Source organism: Oryza glaberrima, chromosome 6 (genome assembly GCF_000147395.1).
Source record: "Oryza glaberrima chromosome 6, OglaRS2, whole genome shotgun sequence".
NCBI lineage: Eukaryota > Viridiplantae > Streptophyta > Magnoliopsida > Poales > Poaceae > Oryza > Oryza glaberrima.
In genome coordinates, this window is record NC_068331.1 from 25,911,191 (window position 1) to 25,937,758 (window position 26,568).

Genomic DNA, 26,568 nt, shown 5'->3' on the forward strand with positions numbered 1-26,568 from the left:
AGAACTTTTAATGGTAAATCAAATCACAATAAAATAAATGATAATTATATATTGTGCAAACGTATATAATTAAAAGAAATGGTGCAAACATATAAAAAATCAACGGCATTATATATTAAAAAAATGAAGATAGCATTTATTTGGATTTAAAATTGTCTGGAGCGAAAAATAACTTTTTTTTACTTAGGGTGAAGACAATAGACCTCCAGCAAAGCTCAATGACGAAAAAAAATATATGACTTTTTATTAAAAAGAAAGTACCTTTAAAAACGTGATAATCTCTTGGGTTATACAATAATTTTCATAACCAAACCATGCAGTCTGCCAAGAATGTTGAGAAAGTTGTCTGATTTTTCTTTTACCAGCCAAGTTGTCTTCCTTTTTTTAGATAATAGATTATATTAACCCGGCCTCTACACCTTAGAAAGTGTACACAGCCCAAACCAATCAAGAGTACATAAGACTCAACCCATTACATGGGGATACCAAATACATGGGGATACCAAATAATAGTTTAACAAAACGGTTAAAGAAGAACAACAGTCTAAGCCTCAATTCTGGTGTGTTTAGTTAACGCCAAAATTAAATGTTTGGTTGAAATTAGAACGATGTGACAGAAAAGTTGAAAGTTTTTGTGTGTATGAAAGTTTTGATGTGATGGAAAAGTTAGAAGTTTGAAAAAAAAAAGTTTGGAACTAAACAAGGGCCTAGTGTAGTTGTATGCTATATGTAGATCATTTGCGGCACTGTACGTGCAGTACTGCTAACTGACATGTCAGGCCAAGAATCTGTGAGACCCATGTGTCAGCGAGCGGTATATGTATATGTACGGTACTTCAGAGGACCCTCTCTCTCAGTTCAGAGCTGTATGATGTTTAGGGGGTGTTTAGATGGGGCTAAAACTTTTTAGCCCATGTCACATCAGATGTTTGGACGCTAATTTAGAGTATTAAACATAGGCTAATAAAAAAAACTAATTTCATAAATGAGAGCTAATCCGCGAGACGATTTTTTTAAGCCTAATTAATCCATAATTATCAAAAGTTTACTGTAGCATCACATTGTTAAAATCATGGCGTAATTAGACTCAAAAGATTCGTCTCGTGAATTAGTCCAAACTTATGGAATGGGTTTTGTAATTAATATATATTTAATACTCCAAATTAGTGTCCAAACATCCGATGTGATAGCGACTTGAAATAAGTCCCTGAAAACCAAACAGCCCCTTACTCTTTGTCCATCTAGCAGCACATCGGCAAGCTGTTCTTTTTTTTTTTCTAAAGCACGTCGGCAAGTCTGGCTCTCCATTTTCACTATTTTTGCCAGTGACACATCGATCTGCACACCTTTAATGCCGAATTAATCACAACATTTTCACTTATGGAAGCGAAATGCGCGACAAAAGCTTTGGTTAATCACAAGAAATGCGCCCACCGACAAACGCGCTGTCTTAAAGAATTTCGTGCCGCCAACTCGCGCACACGATTTAAGAGAAAAATCACGAGTACGTGGCCCATGAATTATAGTATATACACACATAGAACATAGTCACATACATCATGCAAAAAAAAGTTATCGCACGACAAGAACAAGGCCTAGGGATAATTATATATGTGATTAGCAATAGTTGTAGATGTTGTTGTTGCTGCTGGGATATGCCTTAAGTTGATATGCTTTTGTTCTCTGAAAATCATCTGAACTTGACAGCTATATATGCCCATTTCTATGTCACATTCATATAAAATGGTGGAATGTACCTTGATTTTGGTCGTGATATTGTTGTTTTGACAGCAAATATCGGTCCAGGAAGATGCATTGGTCTATTCGACATCTGCAGTAGAACTTCCACCGATTGTTCTACCTTCGGATCATAAATTATTCGATAATGTAAATATGTTGAAGAAAACTTACAGTGTGAAAACCTGAAAAAGCATGCACGGCGGCCTCTTCTTTCTTCAGAGTTTAGTTCAGAGAGACTTTGACCGTAGTTGAACGAATGGTGTAAGCAACACTCTTTCAGTCTCAGATAATACAAAAAATTCCAGTTGATGGATACATGGAAACTAGGAAGCAGGTCAGATTTCCTACAGGAGAGTGCTGCTTATAGGTTCACTGTTCAACCAGAATGATCTAAGTTTCATCTCGGGAATCCAAAAATTCAGATTTTCAATTGTTGATTCAGTATATCTTGTTCTGCTCCAACAGGAATATGACTGTTCTGTTTAATCAACAATGAAACACCTTTGTCTATTGAAATCCTCGTATCCAACATCAACAAGACAGAGCCCATCTGGAGGCGCTGGGGGAGCAGTAGCTCGCCTGCAAGTGGCTTCCATCAGGTTCAGCAAAGCATCTTCTTCAGCACCAGCAGCTGCCTCCCTTATGGCGGTCGCAACAAGAACCCTAACCATCTGTTCAATGAAATTTACTAATATTAACTAGAATTCGGGGGACGACTGGATAAATTACAATGCCATGAAACAACTTGATGTATAATACCTTGCGCAGAAACCTGTTTGCGACTAGCTCAATGCATATGGCCCTGGTGGTGCCTTCTTCACAATTCTGCAAAAATTGGGAAAACGGAATGGAACATGGTATTACCAGTTGAAATGATATATGTGCATGCAGAATGCTAATTGAAAAAAAAAAAACAGATAAGGGAGTTATCAATTGCATAGCCATGATGCTAAATTTTATGAGTCCACATAATATATTTAGTTTTGATATCAGCAACTCAAAACTATATAATCCACAATTGCATACACGTCATAATGCCATACTCAAGCTATGCCAATGTCCAGCAACTAAAGTTAAGGTTACAAACGCGATACCACAAAATAATACTGTTACTTTTATGTAGAGATTAGCAGTACTAGAATGGAAGCACTGGGAAGTAACCTGATTCCTGACATAGTATATTACCAGCAAAAGTTACATTGTTATTTTCTGGTTTAAAAGTTCAATGTATTAGACTAGCATCACCTCATCAGCAGTGTGTAGTTTGGCCACTGCAGCTCGAGAATGGAACATGAAACACTCTGTAGGTGGACCACTGCAAAACAACAAAACATCAACAGAAGTTTTTTTTTTTTTTTTGGTTGAACTTGATGGCGAGCATAAAAATAGTGACATGGTCATTTACAAGGAAAACAATAATGTTATATTCCAACAAAGATGAACAAATATGTCAGGCCTAGGCGATTAATTATCATAAAACAGCAAGAGAACCACTTTTGTACTTGAAAAATACACAAATACACAATAGTTATAAACTTACACACTTCGTGAAGCTTGTGTATCACGTGCAAACATCTTGTAAGATAGTGATTTTCCTTCCAGTTGTCTAATGATTTTGTCAACCTTACCCACATCAAAGCTTTGAGGTTTTATGTTGCACTCAGGACCCTCTACTGTTTTAGCGGACTGTTCTTCCCCTGAGATTAGTTTTACATCCTCGTCAAGAGGAAATATATACAGGTATCTCCTCCATTTGGCTGCAAAATTAGGGTGAAATTCACGTGAGACCTGCAAATTATGCCATCAGTTAATAACAAGCGTAGCATCACCCATGGTGGATGTCTTGACATTCTAAGAACTTTACATGAAAAATGGACAATTCTACCACTAGCAGCAATGCAGCATACATATCAAGTGCAGTCATATATTCTGAAAAAGCAAAAGAAAAATACCTGTGACACATGCAAAGGTCTTAGTTTATCAGGTGCAGCCTTGTTTATTGCATCCTTTATATCACTAGACTTTACATCCTTCCTCCATGTATCTAAGGAAATTAGAAGTAAATACACATGTCAGCTATCAGAAGAAGTAATGTATCTAGTCCCATGGTGTATCTCAGCATTCCATTAGAGTTAATTTCTCACATAAGTACACAAGGATTGTCTATTTATTTGTGCAAATGAGTTCTTCATGTCATACCAAATGAAATGAATGGCATGCATTGGTGGAGTTAGTCGAATAAGAAGGTTAGCAGTTCATTGCACGTAGGCCAGAGTTCTGCACTGCTATATCTCCAGGCTTTTACTTCTTTGATAGGAAAACAGTGGTGTATTTGGTATTGACAAATTGTTGTGTTAATGATGTTATAATCAGAAGCAAATAACTTGTTCAAATGCTTCTGTAAACAAAGCAAAATTTTCAACCCAAAAAAAAAAAAAAAAAAAAACTCTACAAAATAACTGCACATAAGCTCTTCTTGAGAAGTAGTCCCTCCATCCCAAAATATAAGGTATTTTAGAGTTGGCCACAGATATTAAAGAAAAAGGTAAACATGATGGATGGTTGTGATTGGTTGAGATGAGGAAGTAGGTGGAGAAACTAAATGGGGATCGGTGCGATTGGTTGAGAGGTGGAAAGGTAGCTAAATTTTGGAACAAAGGGAATAGTTTGTAATATGACATGTTCATAGAAGTGGATAATTAGTTGAAGGACCACTGGAAAACAATAGTGTGTTCTCAGGTGCAACTAACAAAATGAGCAAACTTGCTGAAGGGCAGTCACCCCTTTGTCTGTGCGCCCAGCAACAACAGCACAGCCTTCTAATGGCAATGATCTTGCTTCAAGCTGTTTAGCTTTCTTCTCGTCAACAAACTGGCCAAGATGTTTTTCTACTAACCTGCAAGAAATACAGAGTGCAACAAATGGTTTTATCCTGTCATCTGTCTTGAGATGCAAAGGAAGTGAAAAATAAAAGTGCCAGATATGTCTATAGAAATGACATAACTCCATTCTTATTTATCCTTACCCTTGAACAGTGTTGAGGCCAGGCTGCTTCTGCCAACCATCAAATGACCCCCCATGATATGAAAGGACAATCTTGAAGGTTACTCTTTCCCATCGTCCTCCTCGATCTTTGGATGATTTAGTTGATGTTTGATTTTCTGATGGTGCTGTGTAATCTTCTCCATTCGTATCAAGGCTGTAACCATTCTGTTGAAGAAAAATCCGATAAATCTTACTGAAACAAACTAAAAGTACTAGAAACGGACCTGCACCGACAAATTCCAAAATCTACTCTATCCTCCAAGAAAAAATGTGTTCACCCAAAAGATTTCAATTTCTCTAAACGATGTGTACTACTTAGATGGGGAAAATACCAACATTTGGCTCACTAAGAGAAATTGCAACTAATACTAACACATTTTCCCCTTCCCATTTACTGAATGCGAAGAACCACTACCTCAGGGTTTCACATGGATAATTCTAGAAACAGGCCTGCACCGACAAATTCCAAAATCTTAATCTATCCTCCAAGAAAAAAATGTCTTCACCCAAAAGATTTCAATTTCTCTAAAACAATGTGTACTACTTAGATGGGGAAAGTACCAACATTTGGCACACTAAGAGGAATTGCAACTAACACTAACACATTTTCCCCTTCCAATTTACCGAATGCGAAGAACCACTACCTCAGGGTTTCACATGGATAATTATTTAAAAAATAATAATATCATTCCTTCTCACCTCATCCTTCCCAAACAAATCGGCGAGCCCCGCTGCCCCGGCGCCGGTGCGCACGAGCTCGGCGTAGAAGTCGACCACCCTGCTCCACGGCCGCGCGTACATGTACTCGTAGCTCTCCCTGCCGCAGCCGCAGTGCCCAACCAAAACCAAAACAGTTACTACCAATCAAGCCCCAAGCCGCAGATAAGCCCTAGACGATGGAGGAAGTGATGGGGGGGAGCCGTTACTTGGCTGTCCACCGGAGGTGGTGGCACGCGTCGGTGTGGTTGTAGTGCGCGTGTTCGTCTCCCTCCGCCGCCGCCGTGGAAAACGACAAAGCCGGAGCTGGCTTCGCCGCCGCCGCCGCCGCCGTCGCCATGAGGGGCCGGAGCTTCGCGAGCATGTACTTCCCTTTTTCTTTTTTTTTTTCTTTACTAGCAAAATGCCGGTGAGAAAACCTGTTTTAATGAGCATGATGGTTATGATAGCGCAAACTTCTTATAAATATATATTGTATTTTTTTTCTAAAATTCATAGTGTAGGTGGAATTAGAGGTAAAGATGGTTAAGAGCATGTCCATTCAATAATCACTATAGTCCATAATAAAAATATCATCCGCATGGTTATGCTTTTCATCAAAACAAAATGTAATGTTGGGGAGAGCAGCTGCTGTGGGTGGTGAATCCGGTGGCGACTTGGGTCGTGGGCGGCGGATTCGGTGTCGACTCGAGGCGTGGGTGGCGGTATCGACAACGAAGCTTGGGGTAGTCTCGTGGATTTTTTTACAATTGTTATCTTTTATCTTAAATAAATATTAAACTAAAATATTTATTTTGATGTTAATGATAAAAGATCTCAATAAAATAAAATATTTTTGGGCGGAATTGAATCCATGGATTAGCACAATTTGACCGTAATTTTTTTCAAGAAAAGAAAAGAAATATGGTTGTTGTACATTACCGAGGAGAGAAATTTAGAGATCCTTATCCTCTCACTCTCACTCTCTCGTTCTCTCTCTCTCCCACTCTCTCTCTCTCGTTACTCTTCAAGCCGGCTGATGGGGGCGAGGAGGGGGGGCGTCCAGGTGTAGATCGGGGTCGGAGACGGCAACTCTGGTGGCGGCTAACTGGCCTGGCAACGCAGATCGGTAAGATGGGTGTATGGGCGGCGCGGATGCTAGGGGACGGGCGACGGCGACTCCGATGCGGCGTCTTTCCGGTCCCCTCTCGCACGGATCCATCATCAGCTGCGACGGGAGGGGTTGGATCCGGCGACCTGTTCCTCTCCCGCTCGGATCCCGTTGTCTCTCCGTGACCCTCTCACGCAGATCCGCCGCCGGTGTTAACGGGAGGGTCCAGATCCAGCGGTTCTACCGTGGTCGTGGCCTCCCTGCCGCCACCGCCTCTGCACGCGCGGCCCCTACGCCGCCCCCGCCCCTGCTGCCTCCTTCTCCCCCACGCCGTCTTTGATGGCTGCGATAAGGGGCGGCGGCGGCGGTGGGAGGCGCTAGAGGGAGGGATATGAAGGGGAGGCGCATGGTCCGGTGGGTGAAGAATGAAGAAGTGGGCGGTCGATGAGATGGAGGCGAAGGTGGCGAGAGGTGGTCGTCAAGACCTCCGTCGAGCATCTGGATCCGGCATCCCTTATCCTAGCGACTGATGGCGCTGGCCCGTTCCTCATCCATCTCGATCTGACAGCGCCGCGCTCCGCAGGAGGAGGTCACCATCTACCAGTCCAACGACGCCAATGTGAGTCCTCAACCCAATCATCCAGACACTTTCCTCTGCATCCTCTTTTGATTTTCTCTTCTATCCAGGATACTTGGTGCTGTCTTTTGGTTTGTGCTTTCACCGATAAGTCAGGGGACCCGGTGTTGGTTGCTAAGCACATCGCATTTGAGGATGCAGCTTCTTTTTAGTCCTTATGGGGTTCACCACATTCCATTAGCTCATCAGATTTGTCTCTGCTTCTTCTGGTGGAGAACCGTGTTTGACAACAGTCCTTATGTAGTCATAGTGTCCAAGCTGCATACACTGCAGATAATCTAGTTGGTATTAATCTACATTTCTTCAGATCTTCAGAAACATCATCCGGCTCACTGGAGCTATGCTGATAGGCGAGCCTTACGGGAGAAACAATGTCCGCATTATACTGAATTTGTTTCGAGGCCAGGCTGCGGCCGGCTGAGTTTGAGGAGAGTTGGCCCGCGCCGTGCTTGCCAACGACCGACGTCCTTGACTCGCCGTCAGTTCCAGCCACTGCCTCCCAGGTGCTTTATTTTTTAAGACAATATATCATGTTGTTGATGTGAAATTTTGGGATCATCTTGTGTAGTAGTAATCCGGTTGCTTAGAAATTAGAATACGGTTCTTATCTGAGCTTGTGTTTTGAAATGTGGAATTGCTGGACACCAGTTTTGTGGTCATGCTTTTATGTTGTTTATAATATCATTTACATCCCATGTTACATATTTTCCTTTGCTTAAACTAAATTGAGAGTTGAATCCACTGTCATTTATTTGTTTCAAGTATTATTTTTTGTGATTCTCAGCATTACATTTTCACCCTGATACTCCCACCGTTCCAAAATGTAATGTGTTTTAGTTTTATCCTAACTCAAAGTTATCTTCCTTTTAGAAAATAATCTGGGCATTTGATGCAAGTACAGTATGATCTAACCTGGTCATCATTCTTATATAATGAGTTATTCTTTGTAATGAGCTAGAAGTTATAGATATAATTTATTCGTTAAATCCATAGTATATTTTCATCACAAAATTAAAAATTAGAAGTGATATTTTGCTTCTCTCTAAAGTCATGAGTACATTGTGACTACATATGATGGTGAAACTGGTCTGGTAGAGGGGTCAAATTATCTGTTAGTAAAAAAACTTGAAGCATATATTGTTTAACTTTATTAGATTTAGCATGCGATGAGCTTTGCTGATCACCTTCATAATTAATGCAATGTGCGTCCTTAACATTTGGAAGGACATTTGAATCCTTTTTTCGCTTATAGGCTTCATGACGTTTCTTAAGTATTCCTTCTTTTCGTCAGGCATTTTGCGCATACAGCTTTGTGTCTCTGTCTTCGTGTATTGGGATCCAAGAATGGGGACGATGATCCAGATGGCGCATCTAGCTTGGAAGATGAAGCTGTACATAAACATTATCAACAACAAAAGCATGATGTATCTTCTCGAAAACAACGGTGAGAAGCAAAAATAATTTAATCATTCACTTATGTTTTTTCAGCTGATTTTGTTCATTTAAATGAGCCACAGGATGTGTTTATATATGTGTTGGACTTCGATGGAATCAATTAATACACCAATTCTTTTGGTGGGGATTATTCTATCTCAATGTTGAGATAGCTTGCCTGAGCAAGGTCAGTTATCAATTTTGTGCAAACTACAGCCATACTACTGCAACCAATTTTTTTTTCTCTTCCAATGTAATATCTGATCACATGGTTGTTTCCTGCTCTGTTTTGGTTGCGATGTGCATGCTTCATTGGTCATCTGTTTGGAAACACTCAATTCTGACATGTACCAATGTAGTACCAAAAATTTCATGTCTTAGTTTGCTATGCCATGATGCTTGATCTAAAGAAACTTTTGTTCTGATATGCGAGAGAGGTTCCACTTGATTTTCTAGGCAAGTTATTCGTTATTGTTTTGTTTTACTAATGTTCCATAATATTCTTTTATGTGTTCTCTATATGCAAATACTGTTAAGTTTTTTTTTATGCTTTACTTATGTTATTTGAAATACCTTTCACGTTATGGCCCTAGGAAGTAATAGGGGAACTCAAGCAACAGTTATGTACACAAAACACCAAGCTATAGGCCAAACATTTAAACTTTATACGTAGGTCTTCTTTTGTGTGCGCGCGTAGTTAAGGGAAATTGTTTGGCAGACTATACATCCGAAATCAGAAATAAGTGTAGCAAATAAAAATATAATGAAGTAACAGTGGTATTATTTTGGTTAATAGTTTGGTGTGATAATTTTTTTTCGGATTTGCTAAATTTCTGGTGCCATAAAATTCCATTGATTACAGTCGGTTTGCATGCCTATGCGCTATGCCACACAACCGCACAGGCCTGAGGCCTCCCAACTGTGCTTCCGTGAGGTTGAAGATTATTTCCACACATACATCATGATGAGAGATGATTATATATTAATTACATATATGCAATTTCGAGACTTACATATGTAATTTTGAGACTTACATTGTAAATATACTAAAATTACATATGTATTTTTGAGACTTACATATGTAAGTTTGTGACTTACATTGTAAATACAATAAAATTACATATGTAATTTGTAAACTTACGATGTAAATACACACCGACTATTTTTTGGTGAAAAATATGGTGCCATAAATATAGCTACTCCCTTTTTTTTAGCTAATAGAAGATGGATGGTTTTTTCTTCGGAATTACTAATAAAAGATGGTTGCCGCTTAAATAAGGTATGAGATCCGATCAATCTGGTGTTACCTTGCTGAGCTTGGTAGTTTTATTTCCATGTATTTTTTTCCCTCTTAAGATTGACTGATTTGTGTTAATTGTTCGTTATATGTCATAAATAATGTATACATCACTAAGGTCTAAAGAATTACCTTTTATCGTTATAAATGCAGTAAAAGCAGATTGAGTCTCACACCGAACATGAATTGCTCAGTTTCAAAAAAATATCTGGGTATATGAGTAGCGCCGAGCAGAGATTGCTTAGTTCCACACCAAATTCTGGGTGCATATATTAGTCTTGTTTGTGCTTTCAGTTTTATTCTATATATAGGTTGAGAAGTTGTTTGTATCCTAATCGGTCATGTAATTCCTATGTTTGGGTTCTATGTAATTTATGTGCTGGACTGAATTTGTAATTCCTGGGCAATGGGCCCAAAAATACCGCATGCGGGAACTGGAGACGGACAGCTAAAAAAACGCGTGCATTGAAAAAAAGGTGGACTCACTAAAAAGACCGTGTGCGCAAAAAAAAAAAGCGGATGGGCCCACAGAAAACCGCGTGCGAAAAAAACCCTGACGGACAAAAAAAACCGCGCGAAAAAAAAACGGACAGAAAAAAAACCGCCGTGCGTGTGTGGGAAATCGGCGACGGACCAAAAATAATGACGGAAGCCTTACGTATTTTTTTTATTAGGTATAGATTTGGCAAATTTCCTTTCCTACATGTGTCGGTCAGTGTATTTCCCTGCATGGTTTCCTATAAAAAAAAAGACCAAGAAAACAGGTGTTTGGTTGTGATTAGTTCACACTAAAATTAGAAGTTTGATTGAAATTGAAATGATGTGACGGAAAAGTTGAAAGTTTATGTGTGTAAGAAAGTTTTGATGTGATGGAAAAGTTAAAAGTTTGAAGAAAAAGTTGGGAACTAAACCAGCCCTTTGTCCATTTAAGTGAAAGTCTGGGTTCTTATACAACTTCAAATTATTTTTTTCTTAGGTCTTAACCTACAGTGTATTTAGTAGTACTCGTAAAACTAAGAGATAGGCAGCTTGAATCAGTGTTTGTTCAGTTTTCTTTTTTACTTTAATTACGTGTGGTTGCAGTTAGAAGCTGACAATGAAGGTTTCGTGACTGCAGCTGCGCCGCAGCAACATTACCCTACCAAATAGTCTCAGTAAAAATTTAAGGAATTTAAATTGTATTGGAGTTATACAATTCTTAGCTTCTATACAATTTTTAGCTTCTATTTTCATATTTTGTGTAATAAAATTTTATTCTATGTGATAATTTATAGGCCGTCAATGTAGTGATTTTTTTTTGAACTATCCTTATTATAATATAATAAATAGATGTAAAGTGAGCTACCTCAACTGGTTATATTCGTTAGATTCTTTTTTTAGTGGAATTAACTCACTAGGGGATGCTCGCATTTACATTTACTTATTGTTTCAGTGGTAGACGATATATCCTCGATAGTGATGTGTCATTCAAGCATACTCTTGTATCTCACATTCCTAATAATTTCCAGATGGGCAGTGAAAACAAAACCATACTCCAAAAACAAACTGTCAACAAACGGACACTGATTCATCTTATATTTTTCCATCTTCTTGTTGATTTCCTGTAGAACTGTACCAAGTTTGCAAGGACATCATCATCTATACAGAAAAGTCAAAAACACTCGAGCAACAACAACACTGACACATCGATTATGATGTGGATCTTCTTCCCAGAGAATGGTTTCAAGTTTACAACACGAACTTTTCGTCGCGGCAGGCATCTCACATTACAAATGCTTTCCACAACGCTCCTCTCTACATACAATTGCTAGTCGGAACAGCAAGAAACCTAACGAGGTAGAGTTCTTCCGCCATCAGAAAAAATTTTAACACCAACTTTGACTCTGATCGATCTTGACAACAAGATGGATGGATGGCAATGCGAAATCGCCGGTAGCGAAAACTTGAATCGTCATCAAAAACTTCTGTGTGACTTTTATATCTTGTACAAATCCTCGTCCGGTGGATCCTTTATGCTTCCATCTCTGGAAGGGGATGACAATGCCTCCAGGCCTGGCTGCTGGCCATCAGAGTCTGGAGATGGGATGTACAGCTTGCATTCCAAAGACGGTTCGCTCTTGCTCCGGCCATTCCCTGGCCGTGTTCTCCTGCTCTGAGGCACGGGTTTTCCATTTACCGGTGCCGGTGCCACGGTGACCGTTTTTGCTGCTGGTTGTTCTTGTTTTATCTTCTCCGGCTCGACGCTCTCCGTAGGGTCCTTTGCAACCTCGTAGAGTGTCACTGCACCCGTCATGCAGTTCTGCAAGAGAATGTCTTGGCATTCAGGCATGTTTTGCACAGCCTCAAAGGTCTCAACAACCTGGCTCATGGTGGGTCGTCCTTTGGGATTCTGGCTCAAGCATCGGTACGCAAGGCCTGCCACCTCAATGGCAGCCTTGGTGGAGTACTGCCCTTCCATTCTTGGATCGATAATCCTGAACAGCTTCCGATTGTGCACGAGGAGGGGACGTGCCCACTCAACTAGGTTGTGCTCACGGCTAGGCCGGCTCTTGTCCACAGCCCTCCTGCCTATGATCATCTCGAGAAGGACGACACCAAAGCCATAGACATCACTTCGTGCTGTCAGATGGCCTGTAACAGATCAAACTGGTTAGAGTAACAATTTAACATACATGATGTCAGCTACAATGATATGCATATTCATACTTAAGAACATTAAATGCACTCAAGAATGAACGGGTTGGCATTCTAAAAATACAGGGAGATTCCATTGCTCACCTGTCATGACATATTCAGGAGCTGCATAGCCATAAGTACCCATGACCCGAGTTGATACATGGGTTTGGTCTCCACTAGGTCCAGTTCGTGCTAGGCCAAAGTCTGACAGCTTGGCATTATAATCCTGCAGAGGTGACACAGAGTGAGACTGCGGCAGTATCATAAGATAATCGTCAACATATAACATCCCAAGATCTGAAATAAGATATTTAGATCAGTATTCCTTGTGCAGAGTTGCATGGTTTAATTGGATGGATGAGGGCACACATAATATCTACTATTTAAAGTGGAACCATGGAGGAGGACCAGGGACAAATAAATGATTGATCAAGTGTTTCATTTGTAATCGTCCTTACATACTACAGTTGCATCTTGGCAATAGAAATATCACAAAAAGATTGACAAATAAGTGAAGTACAAACATAAAAACATCATTACTGCATGGTTTGGCAATGGGAAACACTTTTTGCTGTGTCACACTAATAAATTGAGAATATTAAAAAGATTTCAGTCGAAATATCAGTGGTAAACAGGACTGTGTTGAAGAGCTAGCGGGACCAGATCCAAACTGGTACGTTATTGAGATCGCTGATGTTTAGAATCTTACTGCTGAAAGAATTGAATCATTCATTCATCAGAAGATTTAGTAGCTTTGACCATGCTGGCAGCAACTGAAACCACCATGACGGTTTGGAGGGCAAGCACACTATTCTATCACTACTTCAGAATCTTGGATTCTGTAAAGACAGTTATGGGCCTTATGGCTAGCATGTAGGCTAAGTTATCCGGTTAACTGTTAGTTCTGTCATTCCAAGAGTTCAGAACAATGTAGGAAATGGAATCTTGTCTGGGTTGGAAAGAACAAAGTTGCTAGAGCATGATGAGATGGAATTCCTATAACAAGTGATTGAAAAAGGGTAATGATATCAAAGTATTCAGATAGTAGATGAAGTACAAACCGCATCTAACAAGATGTTTGATGTTTTGAAATCTCGATATATAATTGATCTCTCAGCTCCGTGAAGATATTCCAGCCCCCTTGCAGCACCTAGAGCAATCTTCATTCGAGTAGACCATGGCATATTAAGGCAAACCCCTGTTATCAATTATCATACGAGCAAGAAGATAAATCAACAAAAGTGTCCTTTAGCATGGAAAAATGCATGTTCTCTCAATAGATCAATCAAAGGTGAGCAAGCCATGCAGCAAGAAAATCGTTTCTTCTTTTTTCACTAGTAGCGTAGTTAGCATGTGCATGCAGATTGTAGAATCAATTAAACAGTTCAACTCAGACAAAATCAACTGGCCAACTTGATGATACGGCCGGTAAATTAAATACTTCCTCCGTTTCACAATGTAAGTCATTCTAGCATTTCCCACATACATATTGATGTTAATGAATCTAGATAGATATACATGTCTAGATTCATTAACATCAATATGAATGTGGGAAATGCTAGAATGACTTACATTGTGAAACGGAGGGAGTAGCTAGTTGGGACTTGGGAGAACTTCAAAACATATGCTAACCATTATCGTTTCAAAAGAAAATCCTTTATTTTTGAAAATTACATGGAGGAAACGGGTACACAGATACAACTAAATTGTATATAGTGGTCACTACTCATTAGATTAAATTGCACCAGTAAATCGAGCACTGAAAGAAATATAAGTGTGAATGCATTTATATTAATTCTACTGATAGATCTGCTCATCTTGTTGAAAATAAATTAGTGTTTTTGTTCATGCAGCGTGCACCAAACTGACCATTTTCCTTTTTACTTTTGAAAATGCAAAAACAATAAACATGTTGCAGGTTCTGCTGCCATGGACAACGGCCATTCAGTAGGTGGGAGTGATAACTGTCAAGAAGGAAAGGGTCAGCTTACGGCGAAAAAGATGCTTTTCAAGGCTGCCGCAAGCCATGTACTCGTAAACAAGCAGTCTATGAGAGCCTTCACAGCAATACCCAATCAGTTCGACTAGATTTGGATGGCTAAGTTGCCCAAGGTAGTTGACTTCTGCCTGGAAACAAATAATAAAACTATAAGTATCTGATATATGCTGTTTAATCAAACACTAATCAGTATAAAAGTACTCTGTCAATGTCCTTGCTTAAAATCATAAAATGTAAATAAGTCAGGTAATATAGAAACTACAATAACAAACAACTATTATGATCATTAAATTGAATCGTAAAATCTAATTAGCTGATGAAGGCTGATAGACTTGTGTATAGTTCATCATGGTTTCAAAAAAAATGAAATAAAGCAAGGATACTTACCAACCATTCCTTGTCACCCTGAAATCCCTCTGGGTTTAATTCTTTCACAGCAACTTGTGTGGATGGAAAGCCCGCTCTAACATTTTCATCAATTACACCTTTGTAAACAACACCAAACCCACCCTCTCCAAGAATTTGGTCAGGCCGGAAGTTTTTTGTGGCTGCTCTTAGTTCATTATATGTGAAAATATTAACATTTCCGTATCCTTCGATTTGCAGGTCCTCCACATCTTTTGGAGGGGCAAGGACACTTGCTGTAGCTTTAGAATCAGATTTGCATTTCCTTAACCCATCTGGCCCACCAGCTTCTGCTTATAGAATTAATAGAAAAGAAAAAACATCAGGGAATAATCAATTACATACGAACATTAAGAGCTACAATGTGGCGTGATTATTTTGCCTTAGTACTTTAGTTTTTTAATTCATATAACACCCCCCATACAGCTCCTGCTGTGCAGTCTCTGTAATGTTGTTGTGCATTATGTCAAAATGATAATCTGATAAGCATAACATCTTAGTTTGTAAATACCACTAACCTACCCAAAATGGTGTTCATCTTCTAACTTAAGAAACATGTGTTCCATTGTGTCAAGCTACAATGTCATTTTGCAATAGCTCTACAGCAACAAAAGTATTCATTGATCATCCTCCACGTTCAAGTGGCAGGTTAATGTGCAGCTAAAGGCCATGACATGACAAAGGAAGGTCCCAATTTAATTTGGTATCTCAATAAAATTCTAGAATAGCTCCAAACACGCATTTGCTGCTCATGGTCCTATATGCAGGACAACATTTGTCATCTCTTCCAGTCTCTGAACAAGAATCTTCTATGCAGAACAGACCATTTGCATCTAAGTTATAGGGTTACTCGATACTTCCATCCAACCAACTTAAAATCTTCTAGCAGCTTTGCCAATGTAGTTCAAACCAAGTTATGAGCTAAATTTGACTTGCTGCAGTTTGACTTTTCAGGAACCGTGACTGCAAATTTCATAGACAACATACCAGTACATCATAATATCGTGTCCTCTACCAGCCATCAAAGAGCAAAGTTTGTACCATGCAAGTTTCGTCTTTGTCAAAGAAAAAAGAGAAACTAAGCTACAGATAGAGGCCTGAATGTAACGATGTCCAATAAGATAAAACTTTTAGCACTTAGAGAATGGCATTCCTCACACTCGACACTCAGTCACAGAAGAATCAAACATCAACCACGCGATGCCTAAAAAACCCGAATTTGCAACACGAGTTACTACATGATATAGCCCCAGAGACAAAATTGATCCTGTCGGAACTCTGACATAAACGAGACAGCAATTCTCGCTCAAAAACCAAATCTTCTGAAGCTGAATATACGCTGAAAATCCATAGCCCCCAATACGCCCAAAAACTCAACCGCACGACTAAATTCACAACCAAATTACAACAAAAACTTCACTTCCATGCAACATGCACACAGCTACTACTACTACTACAAGCAAAAACACACATCAGAGACTAAGTAAGATATATATAGCTCGAGGCAAGAAAGAACACGGACGAACCTGTCTTGCCCTGGAGCCGGTGCTCCTCCAGCGAGAAGCATCCGCCCATGGGAGCCCCCAACACCGCGCCTCCCACTCCAATCCGCCGCTCCCCCTACTCCCGCCTCCCCATCGCCAGCCTCCTGCCAGATCCACTCCCAAGAACACACACCACCACCAGTCCACCACCACCAACCCAAGCCCCGCGCACCAACCCGGAAATTTCGCCCGCACCGACTCCGCCGCTTGGTTGGGCGGAATTGCTCCGCCGCCGCCGCCCTCCGACCGCCGGTGGATGGATGGATTCGCGCGCAACCGTCGCCGAAATTTCTGGTGCGTTCTTGGATGCGGCTTTTCTTTTTTCCTTTGTTTTACTTTGGGCGTTGGAGAAGACGAAGAAAGAAAAGAAAAACAAGAAAAAGAGGAGGATTTGGATTAGCTGTGCCAGAGGGAAGCGAGAGTAAAAGGAAGCTGCTTTGGATTAATAAATGCAGCAGGGGAAGCAACTGGGGAGCTGAGCTGAGGCTTGGTTTTTTTTTTTCCTTTCTTTTTCTTTTCTCTCTTGTTGCTTTATGGTTGGATTGGAGAGGCTTGGAGTTTATGGGGGTTTGATTAATGTGCTGCATGGTTGAAAAGAGGATTTGGCCGTGACAGTGGTTTAGTTTGGGTTTTAGTTAGGATGGTTTTTTTTTTCTTTTTTTGACTGATGGCATCATGGTTAATTGGTTATTAAGTGATATATGGCCATATGAGTTTATTTGGTAAAAATATAGCATCATATTTTTCACTTAATTTTACTCATTTTTTTCTTTATGTGATTGATTCAAATATGCGCATGTTTATGTTTTTGACAGATTGTTTCAAATGCTTAAATTTAATTAGCCAAGGAAATATCATATACGTGACATGTCTGGCTAAAATTAGGGTCTGTTTAGATCCCATTACAAAATTTTTCATCATGTCACATCGAATGTTTGGACATATACATAGAGTATTAAATATTAAAAAAATAACTAATTACATAGATTACGTGTAAATTGTGAGACGAATCATTTAAGCCTAATTGCTTAATGATTTAACAATGTAGTGCTACAGTGAATATTTGCTGATGACAGATTAATTAGACTTAATAAATTCGTCTCACAGTTTACAGACGGAATCTTAATTTGTTTTCTTATTAGTCTATATTTAATACTTCAAATGTGTGTATGTATATCCGATGTGACACGTCAAAACTTTACACCCATAGATCTAAACATCTCATTTGACACGATTAAAAGACGCAAGAACAAAACAAAGCTAGGTCTTTGTAATAAATTTATTAATGAGTTTCCGAGGGACAGAAATCCCTGTGCTGTGCCTGTGATGCCCTTTTGAGTTTTTTGACAATGGCACCTGAAATGGAAGACTAGCAACACCACCAGACCAGACCGTCGGTTGCATTTTGCATTGCGAATTCGCAACACGGCCGGAGAGAGGTTTGTCTCCTTTAGCCGTTGAACCTACTGCCCAGAGACTCCAAGAAACGGCAGAAAAATACCCCAACACGGCAACAGCAAACAGCAACTCCACACGAACTCTACAACTACAAGTCGCAAAACAGGGGGCTGTTTCCTTGCCCCGGTTCAGCGCATGTCCCCGATTCCAGGTGCTCCTCGGATTTGTTTTTCTTTTCATCATCAAACCAATCGATCGATCGCCACCAATCCATCCATCCACCGTGCGTATCAATCATTTTCTTGGCCACCATATGTTTGGTGTTCTGGGAGACGCAATTTGGCGTGGAAAAACAATGTGATTGGCATGGACTCGGTACGCCTAAATCCGAACCAAATCCAAGACACCACATGGGGGCGCGAGGCGTCCGTCCACATGGGAGCAGAGCCATCTGTATTGTAGTACTACTAGTACTCCCCGTACCATTTTAAATGCAGTTGTAGATTTTCGTGTTTAACGTTTGACCGTATATCTTATTTTAAAAAATTATAAAAAAAAATAAAGATAATAAGTTATGCATAAAATATTATTCATGTTTTATCATCAAATAGCAACAAAAATACTAATTATAAAAAGAATAAATAAGATGGATGGTTAAACGTTAGACACGGAAATTTATAGTTGCACTTGAAATGGAACGGAGGGAGTAGCATTGCATTTGCTATGCTTTGGGAACGAGTTGTTTTGTGGTTGCCCAAAGTTGCGAGATCCAGGTTTGGAAGGTTCCATGGAATGATTTAAGAAATGGCATTAGCGAGGAGAGGGGATGCTTTGAGTGGGCGGCAGCATGGCATGAATCAATCAACCACCGTGTCAAAGTGCTCGCCACCACCCCCGTTTCTCCACTCGGTTTTGTTTGTGCTTAGCGGAATCCATTTCTGTGCGCCTTCCAATCACATCCCCTGCCCACTAACTCCAGCAGGAGTACACAACTTGTTATTACAAGTGTGACAGCTTCATCATCATCACTGCAATAACTCGAAATCTTAGAAAATACTGGTAATTGCGATGGTAGAGTAGATAGATACGAAACCAATCTGGAGCTGTACTTTGGTGAGGACGCGGAAACGGAGGATTTTCGGGGCGGAAAACGCCCAAAAAAAGGTCGCCATCCACTCCACCACCACACGCGCGCGCACGCGGTTTGTCTCTCGCCCTTCTTCTCCCGGTCCCCCGCGTGCCGACCCCTCCTCCTCGCCTCGTCTCGCCACGCGCGCTCGTTCTGCCTCGCACGACGACGTACGCCACCTGCCGAACCGGCGCCGCCGATTTTACATCGGAGACCATGATCGAGCATTTCACGTCTGCCTTGTAAAAAAAAACGTACTACTACATTTAAATTTAAAGATTTATTAGTTGTTTTACATTTAAACTTTGGAACTAACAGTTTATTTATCGAGGAACCTATACAATTGCTATAAATAAATGCAAACTGGATAGTTCTGATTGTTTCGCTGACGAAGGGCATGTAGACCTCTCAAAAAGCACCTATGCAGTTCTATCTCTTCTCTATTTTTTTAAAACTTACAACCAACAAATTAATCACCTTCTCATGTTTTGTTTATGGAGGATGTGAACCAACGCATGAACAAATTAGGATCAAAGATGCTAGTGGAAGACAAAGGGGTGGTAAAACTAACGATCAGGAGTAATCATATGGCACAGAGGGGCACACTGTGGCACACATAGTATATGTGGTAGAGGGGCCATCAACAACTCGATGTTAACGCCACCGTGGCAGTGATGGAGGGGCTCACGTGATGGCCTGTTGCGGCTATGTGACATGGGACATAGGTTAGCGTCTATGGTGAGATGGGGTTGGTGCTAATTAATATGGTAGAGCACACCTAGCTGAATATCGAGCGGTGTGTCAGTCGATGCAATACATTTGATAGAGATACAAGATGACGACTCGATGAGGCATAGGTGGGGAGGAGCACGTGGACATAATGAGAATAATCCTACAATGATACAGGTTTTAGTGTAGATACTACTTAACAATTCTTATTCACGGGAACCGAAAGATTCAATTCGTACTTTGTAGGGCTGGTGTTGCTGCTGTCTGCGTAGGCTACTAGTATGTTATGTACCAGTATCTTACCGACGAAAAATGAGAGATAACATACTTTTTTTCCAACTTTTTTTTTCTAAAACAAGACTATAGTTTGAATTCAATTGATTTTTAATTAGCAAGTGCATATATTGTTATGTCCATGCAGCGTGAGAGCTACACATGAAAGAAGGTCCACAGGAATAACTAGAATTCGGCATTATAAAGAGGGTAGCGCACGAGACCTAAAAGTGGATGGATGCGGAGACAAGGATTTAAAAAGGTTCAGGCCCTCTCAATGAGAGGTAATACCCTACTCCTATTTAGGGATTTGAATTCGTCGGGTTGTAGTATTGATCTGACGATCAGATTGTGAATCTCTGCCCATGCCCCTTGGAGCGGGCTCCTTGCCCGCCTTATATAGGTTGGGGGGCAAGGTTACAAAGGAAAAACCTAGCCGGACACGTTATCAGTATCCTAATCTATTACTCCCTCCATCCTAAAATATAAGCATTTTTGGACCCTGACACGGTCTCCGAGATGCTACTTTGACTAACAATATCTATAGAAGTAAGATGTTTTAATAAAAAGAGTTGTATATTATGATAGTTTGTTTAATGATAAATCTAATAACATCAACTTTATATGATTGATCTTTTTATTGTTTTGTTATTAATGGTCAAAATTAAAAATGTTTGACTTGTCACTATGTTAAAAATGCTTATATTTTGGGATGGAGGGAGTACATGGTAGTACCCGGTTGGGGCTTTATACCCTGCCTTGGAATACAAGGCAACATAGCGACCGAGTCCTACTTTATTACATATTCTATATACATGATCTATCCCCTGTAACCAGTCGGATAGCCCAGCCGTGTGGGTATGCGGTACTCATAATCGCCGCAGAAAGCGTCGGTGAAGGATGGTGGATTGATTTTGATCGGGTGGTGGGGGTCAGGGGTGTGCTTCCATTCGCACAGGGAAGGGGACATCATGCGTGCGAGAATCGCTCGAGAGGGCATGGGAGTCAGGTTGAGCTTACGATGGACGAGGGACTGTAAACCACCGCTATACTTCTAGGCCTTAAGGATTTATTATTTCTTACATTTATAGTCTGGAACTAATGGTATATTTTCTAGATCCTTTGTAACACACTGACAGTGTAAGATTCTTTTTTCTATTTAAAGTTTGGAACTAATTGCGTATTTATTTTATATCCTTTGCAATAGGTTGGTATTCTCGTAGTATTATATAAACTTTGTTGATGACTATAGCTTGGGGCCTTGGCCAACTATATGAAATGAAGCTTAACTTAGCACCTCTCAAAGATGGCTTCGCTTCCATTGTATCCATTACCACTTATTCATGTTGGAGATATGATTAGTTAATGTGACTTACATTTTGTTCTAGCATCTGAATAAGCTAAACGATGTACTGATTCTTTATACTTATAGTTTCATGTCACGGTGTGATCGATTCAACAATTTGTTTCCACAAAATTTTTAAAAAAACAACTGTAAACAACATTTATGACAAGCTAAAAGGGAGAAATGGGCTACATTGATTTGGACATATATATGTACTAAAATTTTGAGAAATCAAATACACACAATCGTCTTAATGAAAGCTAACCAAATATAACATTTTTCCATACATCCACTATAAACAGCATATATTTGAAATCGTGTTCACATATAGCTCCACAACAATGTTTTGGAAGGACACATGTATGCCTTATTTTGCCACTGGCTTATTACAACAAAATAACCACAAGAAATTAATTGTTTGCTTTCTCACGCATAGCATGATCTCTTTCAAGACAAAATTATTTAGAGGTTAATAATTATCATGCAACCCAATGCAAGAATACTCATGTCTATTAATTAGACGTTGATACCACTCTTGTATTCAGAGCCGGCCGTAAAGCTTTCGGGGATGACGTCATCGACGACACGGTAGCCGCCATTCTTGACAAGGAAGCGAACGGAGAAGGGGCCCTTGAGCGCCGCCTCACTCTTGAGTGACCAGGTGTTAGTCGATGACTCCTTGAGTGCCACCCAGTCCTTGCCGCCCTTCTCCTTGATCTCCACCTCAGAGATGGCGACGTTGGTGACGAGCTCTAGACTTTTTCCGCTAGAACCCTCACCGACCTTGAAGGTGACTTCAGTGGCGCATGAGCCGACGACCAACAATGCCGCCACTGCCACAGAGAGCCGGAAGGAGGACAACGAGGCCATTGGCGAGCTAGCTAGTTTGTTAGTTTATCTTTCTTGTTTCTTGAAGGGTAGAGGGATGGATCGAGGTGTTTGGTGATCCATGTTGTAGTTGGGTGCGTATTTATGGTGGCAAGGGGCAAAGAAAACCAGGCATGGACGCACGGTGCAGCATAGAGATTGTTGGCCGGCTTTTTCGTCGAGCAAGTCTAATACAATTCCTATAAATAGATGCAAACTTGGTAGTTCCGATTGTTTCGCTGGTGCAGGACATGCAGACCTCTCAAAAAGTAGTTATGCATTTCCATGTTTTCTATACTTATTTTTTAAATTACAAATAATAAAAATTTGTGATGTTCCGTTTATGGAGGATATGGACCAAGACATGAAAATATTAGGGGCGAAGATGCTAGTGGAAAACAGAGGGGTGGTAGAGCTAACGGTCGGGAGTGATGGCCAGGCACACAAAGGGCCACCGTGTAGCATCCATAGTAGATGTCGCAGAGGGGCCATCAGCAGCTAGATGTTGATGGAACCGTGGCAGTGACGGATGGGCTCATGTGTTGGCCCGTTGCGGGTCTGCTCGATAGGGGACATAGGTTAGCATTTATGGTGAGATGGGGCTGGTGCTAAGTAAATTAGTAGAGCACACCTAGTCAGCTAGCTGGATATCAAGCGGTGGTGGCAGTTGATGCAATACATTTGATAGGAATACAAGATGACAACTCGATGAGGCATATGTGGGGAGGAGCACGTGGCCTTATGAAAATAATCCAACAATTCTAGGTCTGGGTGTAGATTGTACATTAAAAAGGAGTACACTATAAATTCAGTTGAATTTTTTATTGGCAAGTGCACATGTCGTTACATCCTGCAGGTTGAGAGCTAGACGTGAAAGGAGGTCCATGGCCAAGCACCGGGGAATGATGGTTGATTGATTTTGATCGGTGGTGGGGGTCGGGGGCGTTCCATTCATGCAGTGGAAGGGACATCATGCGTGCAGGACTCGCTCGAGAGGGTGTGGGAGTGAGGATGGGCTTACGATGGACGAGGGATCATAAACCACCACTACATTTTTTAGCCCTTAAGGATTTATTAGTTCTTTACATACATAGTTTGGAACTAATGATATATTTTCTAGTCCCTTTTAACACGTTGGTAGTGTAAAGATTTTTTTTCTATTTAAAGTTTGGAACCAATTGTGTATTTACTTTAGATACTTTGCAATAGATTGATATTCTCGTAGTACTATATAAACTTTAGATGGATCGATGTGTTTTGTAATCCATGTTGCAGCTGGGTGTGTATTTATGGTGGTTGGGGGTGGGTGGGGGGGGGTAAGAAAACCATGCATGGATGCACGGTACTGCATGGATATCGTTGGCCGGCCTTTTCGTTCAGAGCTCTTGTACAATTGCTATAAATAGATGCGAGATGGTGATTATATTGTTATTTTATATTGTTAGGTGCCAAATTCCGCTGGTTGATAAGTAAAAACCTCGGGAAAGAGGGTGATGATGCACCGAGAGTAGTATTGATCTAGAGATTCATTACAATAGCCTCGGGTGTACATATTTATACCCATGGGTAGATACTAGTCCTTGTAGAACAAGAAATAAACTTTTCTAAAGTTAAAATGGAAACATAAAGTCCTTATTGGACACTAAACACACTTTCCTAAAGATAAAAGGAAACTAACAAACTATTCCTAATTAATAGATAACTTGCCATGCTGTATCCTTCTTGAACTCGGTCACTTCTGGATAAGCTTCCTTTAATTCGATTAATTTCCTTAACCGAATATAACAGGAATCCGTCTATTGGCGACGTGATAATTTTGATTGGCCGATTCTAGGATTCTGAAGCCAATTCTGACTCTAGTCCGATGATGTCTTCGGGGCTTATCAAATTTCGCTGCTAACAGATGTGGCAATATTACCAAATTCCCAAAATTTTGGCATTGCCAAAATTTGTTAAGGTTTATTTCGAAAATTGCGTGCATGCATCAGGCACCCGCACCTCCCACGCTTGCGCGCCGCCTCCACCAAGCGCACCATCACAGACGTTGTTGCAACAAATCAACTGCATATTACGGAAACGCTCTAGTAAAGGAATCCGTTTCATTTTTTGTTCCACCAAAAATGTTTCAGCTAGTGTACTCGTGATGTTTCACTATGTACGGATCATATGTTGCAGTGAATTGAAATAGTATTTTGCTATTTGTTGAAATATTGTTTTTATATAGAGTGAAACAACGTCTGATTTTTTGGAAACCGTTTGTATCATACGTTGTAGCAGAATGTTCCACGGGGTGATTTGGTTGTATTTCAGCTTTTTAAAAGACTAAAACATTTTTGAACTACTCAGTGAAACATTCTCGATCTACTTGGTGAAACAACGCTCGATTTTTTTTAAAAAAAGTTTATTTTGGATACAATCTGAACATGCCTTTAGTCAATGGCTCACTGCTAAATAACAACTATACCCCTATTTTTGCCCCTCTAAATTTCTACTACCGCTAACTAGGATGACAGTAGAAAGCAACGTAAACCCTTCGATCAAATAAGATCAACGGTTCAGATTATTTTCTACAATTAAAGAGCACCAAAGTGAGGCTCGCTTTTTATTGGACAGATTGGTAGAGGCGTCTGTTGGTTGGTGTATGGAACTGTCCGGGTAGAGCTCGTCGTGGACTGTCCGGGTGGATGACATTGTAAACGCGTGACCTGTGTACACCGAACTACGCGTACTGGAGTGTGTGTGGAGGACCATGTATAGCCTGCCATGGACGATGCAAGTCAACAATTTCACACAAATACGGAGTATATATACACAGTGCTAGCCAGCTAGAGAGTGGACTAGTCCCACTGTTTTGTTCCTGCTCATCGGTTTTGTGGTCGGTTGGCAACTTGTCGTGCTTGCTGGTACAGTACGTAATTAGTTTACCGGCGACTTTAGGAGGCTATTCATGTCAACGCCGGCTGCAGCCTGCAAATGCCAGTACCGTGTAATTCTCGTGTAGTTCCAACGTCGTGTTTGTCAAAACGTAGCACTGGATAGCAGACATGCCCCAACTGCCATAGTACTTCAGAGAGAATCCAAATGGTTCAACCATACGGGCTCCTTTTTCTTATTATATATGTCTTGTTCGGTTCGGTTATATGATTTAAATGATTTTTTTTTCTATAGGAATCATGTGCTAGATCTTCAAAATGTATTGGTTCCATAGGAATAAAAACATCTACTCCATCTTCTTTGTTCAGCTCACTAAAAGAAAAAAAATATGTCTTGATCCTTAGTATTGCATATACATCCCTACGCAATTCCATTGTTTTTTAAAAAATTCATTGAAAATTCTGTGTTTGGATTTTGTTGCTAGGTCTGTTTGGATGCTTGGTGGTGCGCTGCAACCAATACAAACAATGTCGCAATTTATAGGTAGTCGCAGCCTCACCTGCCAAAATGATTTTTTGAGTTAGAACTGCTTATTAGAGTGAGGCATTTTTTTTCATGTTTTAGAATTTACATAAAAAGTACTAAACTATGGTACTTTAGTTTAATCTACAAACTATTTTCTCTAGAACTCACAGCTTAGAGCCGTGCCAAAAAAGGGCGTAATTTTGGATTAGTTAATACTGCTCCCTTCGTTTCTTTTTTTTAGTTACACAGTACAACGCAGACACTCACAGCGCACGTGCACTTATCTCTATGAACGTACGCACATAAACTCTACCCATATGAGCATCGTCGAAGACTGCTCCCTTCGTTTCTTAATAACTAGCACTAGGTAATATTCGCTTTAGAAATTTGATCACTTGTTTTATTTGTTGATAAGTGGATAGCCCTTTGAAGGTGAGGTTTTTGCTTGTGTTGTAAAGGCTTTGGCCTGTTTTGGATTAGGTTGGTGGACACTTTTCCTTTCGTGTTCTCTTCTTTTAATGAAATGATACACAATGAAATCTATTAACATTTATCTAACAATGTAAAAATAATTAATGAGAAAGTCAAAATTATCAATTATTAACAAACGGAGGGATTATTATTTTGTGTTTTCCTCCAAAAACCTGAAAATTTGAGTGTCAAATTTCGGCCTGTTAACCCTCAAACAAAATTTCGGCCTGCTAAGTATTTGTGGGGCTTCGAAGTGCCAGCTCATTAAGCTGCCCATTGACATGACCTTTTCGTGCGACAAGTCAACGTGGAAAAATCCGGCCTGTTAATCTGCGGGCCGTTTTAACTTACGGCCCGTTATACGTACGGCCTA

General features: G+C 40.3%; 3 protein-coding genes across 4 annotated transcripts; all 3 read right to left on the reverse strand.

Moving 5' to 3' along the window:
• Positions 1–1,377: 1,377 nt before the first annotated feature.
• Positions 1,378–5,911, reverse strand: LOC127775955 (uncharacterized). 2 transcript variants are annotated; one of them, XR_008018081.1, is made up of 10 exons: positions 5,712–5,911; positions 5,485–5,602; positions 4,766–4,950; positions 4,491–4,636; positions 3,693–3,784; positions 3,281–3,528; positions 2,986–3,055; positions 2,500–2,565; positions 1,912–2,411; positions 1,380–1,831 (listed from the first exon to the last, which is right to left on the reverse strand). XR_008018081.1 is itself a non-coding variant. In XM_052302274.1 (9 exons), the coding sequence occupies exons 1-9, from the start codon at positions 5,864–5,866 to the stop codon at positions 2,223–2,225; spliced, it is 1,269 nt and encodes a 422-aa protein (XP_052158234.1). In that variant the 5' UTR covers positions 5,867–5,911; the 3' UTR covers positions 1,378–2,222. The 2 variants fall into 2 exon arrangements, 1 of the variants encoding a protein (XP_052158234.1); XM_052302274.1 differs by having other exon boundaries at positions 1,378–2,411.
• A 5,622-nt stretch (positions 5,912–11,533) lies between these two features.
• Positions 11,534–17,102, reverse strand: LOC127775953 (probable serine/threonine-protein kinase PBL17). The gene is made up of 6 exons (XM_052302273.1): positions 16,567–17,102; positions 15,023–15,330; positions 14,628–14,763; positions 13,698–13,834; positions 12,739–12,862; positions 11,534–12,591 (listed from the first exon to the last, which is right to left on the reverse strand). Exons 1-6 carry the CDS (start codon positions 16,613–16,615, stop codon positions 11,936–11,938), a joined length of 1,410 nt encoding a protein of 469 aa, XP_052158233.1. The 5' UTR covers positions 16,616–17,102; the 3' UTR covers positions 11,534–11,935.
• Positions 17,103–21,708: 4,606 nt separating this feature from the next.
• LOC127777658 (pollen allergen Lol p 2-A-like) lies at positions 21,709–22,416 on the reverse strand. Its single transcript, XM_052304268.1, has one exon. The coding sequence runs from the start codon at positions 22,326–22,328 to the stop codon at positions 21,975–21,977; it is 354 nt and encodes a 117-aa protein (XP_052160228.1). The 5' UTR covers positions 22,329–22,416; the 3' UTR covers positions 21,709–21,974.
• Between the last annotated feature and the right edge of the window lie 4,152 nt (positions 22,417–26,568).

What these genes read in the sequence shown, in the direction of transcription:
- LOC127775955 (XM_052302274.1), bottom strand. Translation starts at nt 5,866, where the DNA reads ATGCTCGCGAAGCTCCGGCCCCTCATGGCGACGGCGGCGGCGGCGGCG. An exon ending in ATTTGTTTGGGAAGGATGAG is followed by an intron (nt 4,951 to 5,484) that starts GTGAGAAGGAAT and finishes TTTCTTCAACAG; the next exon opens with AATGGTTACAGCCTTGATAC. An exon ending in CAAACAGGTTTCTGCGCAAG is followed by an intron (nt 2,412 to 2,499) that starts GTATTATACATC and finishes TTCATTGAACAG; the next exon opens with ATGGTTAGGGTTCTTGTTGC.
- LOC127775953 (XM_052302273.1), bottom strand. Translation starts at nt 16,615, where the DNA reads ATGGGCGGATGCTTCTCGCTGGAGGAGCACCGGCTCCAGGGCAAGACA. An exon ending in CAAACATCTTGTTAGATGCG is followed by an intron (nt 12,863 to 13,697) that starts GTTTGTACTTCA and finishes TCACCTCTGCAG; the next exon opens with GATTATAATGCCAAGCTGTC. An exon ending in TCCTGAATATGTCATGACAG is followed by an intron (nt 12,592 to 12,738) that starts GTGAGCAATGGA and finishes GATCTGTTACAG; the next exon opens with GCCATCTGACAGCACGAAGT.
- LOC127777658 (XM_052304268.1), bottom strand. Translation starts at nt 22,328, where the DNA reads ATGGCCTCGTTGTCCTCCTTCCGGCTCTCTGTGGCAGTGGCGGCATTG.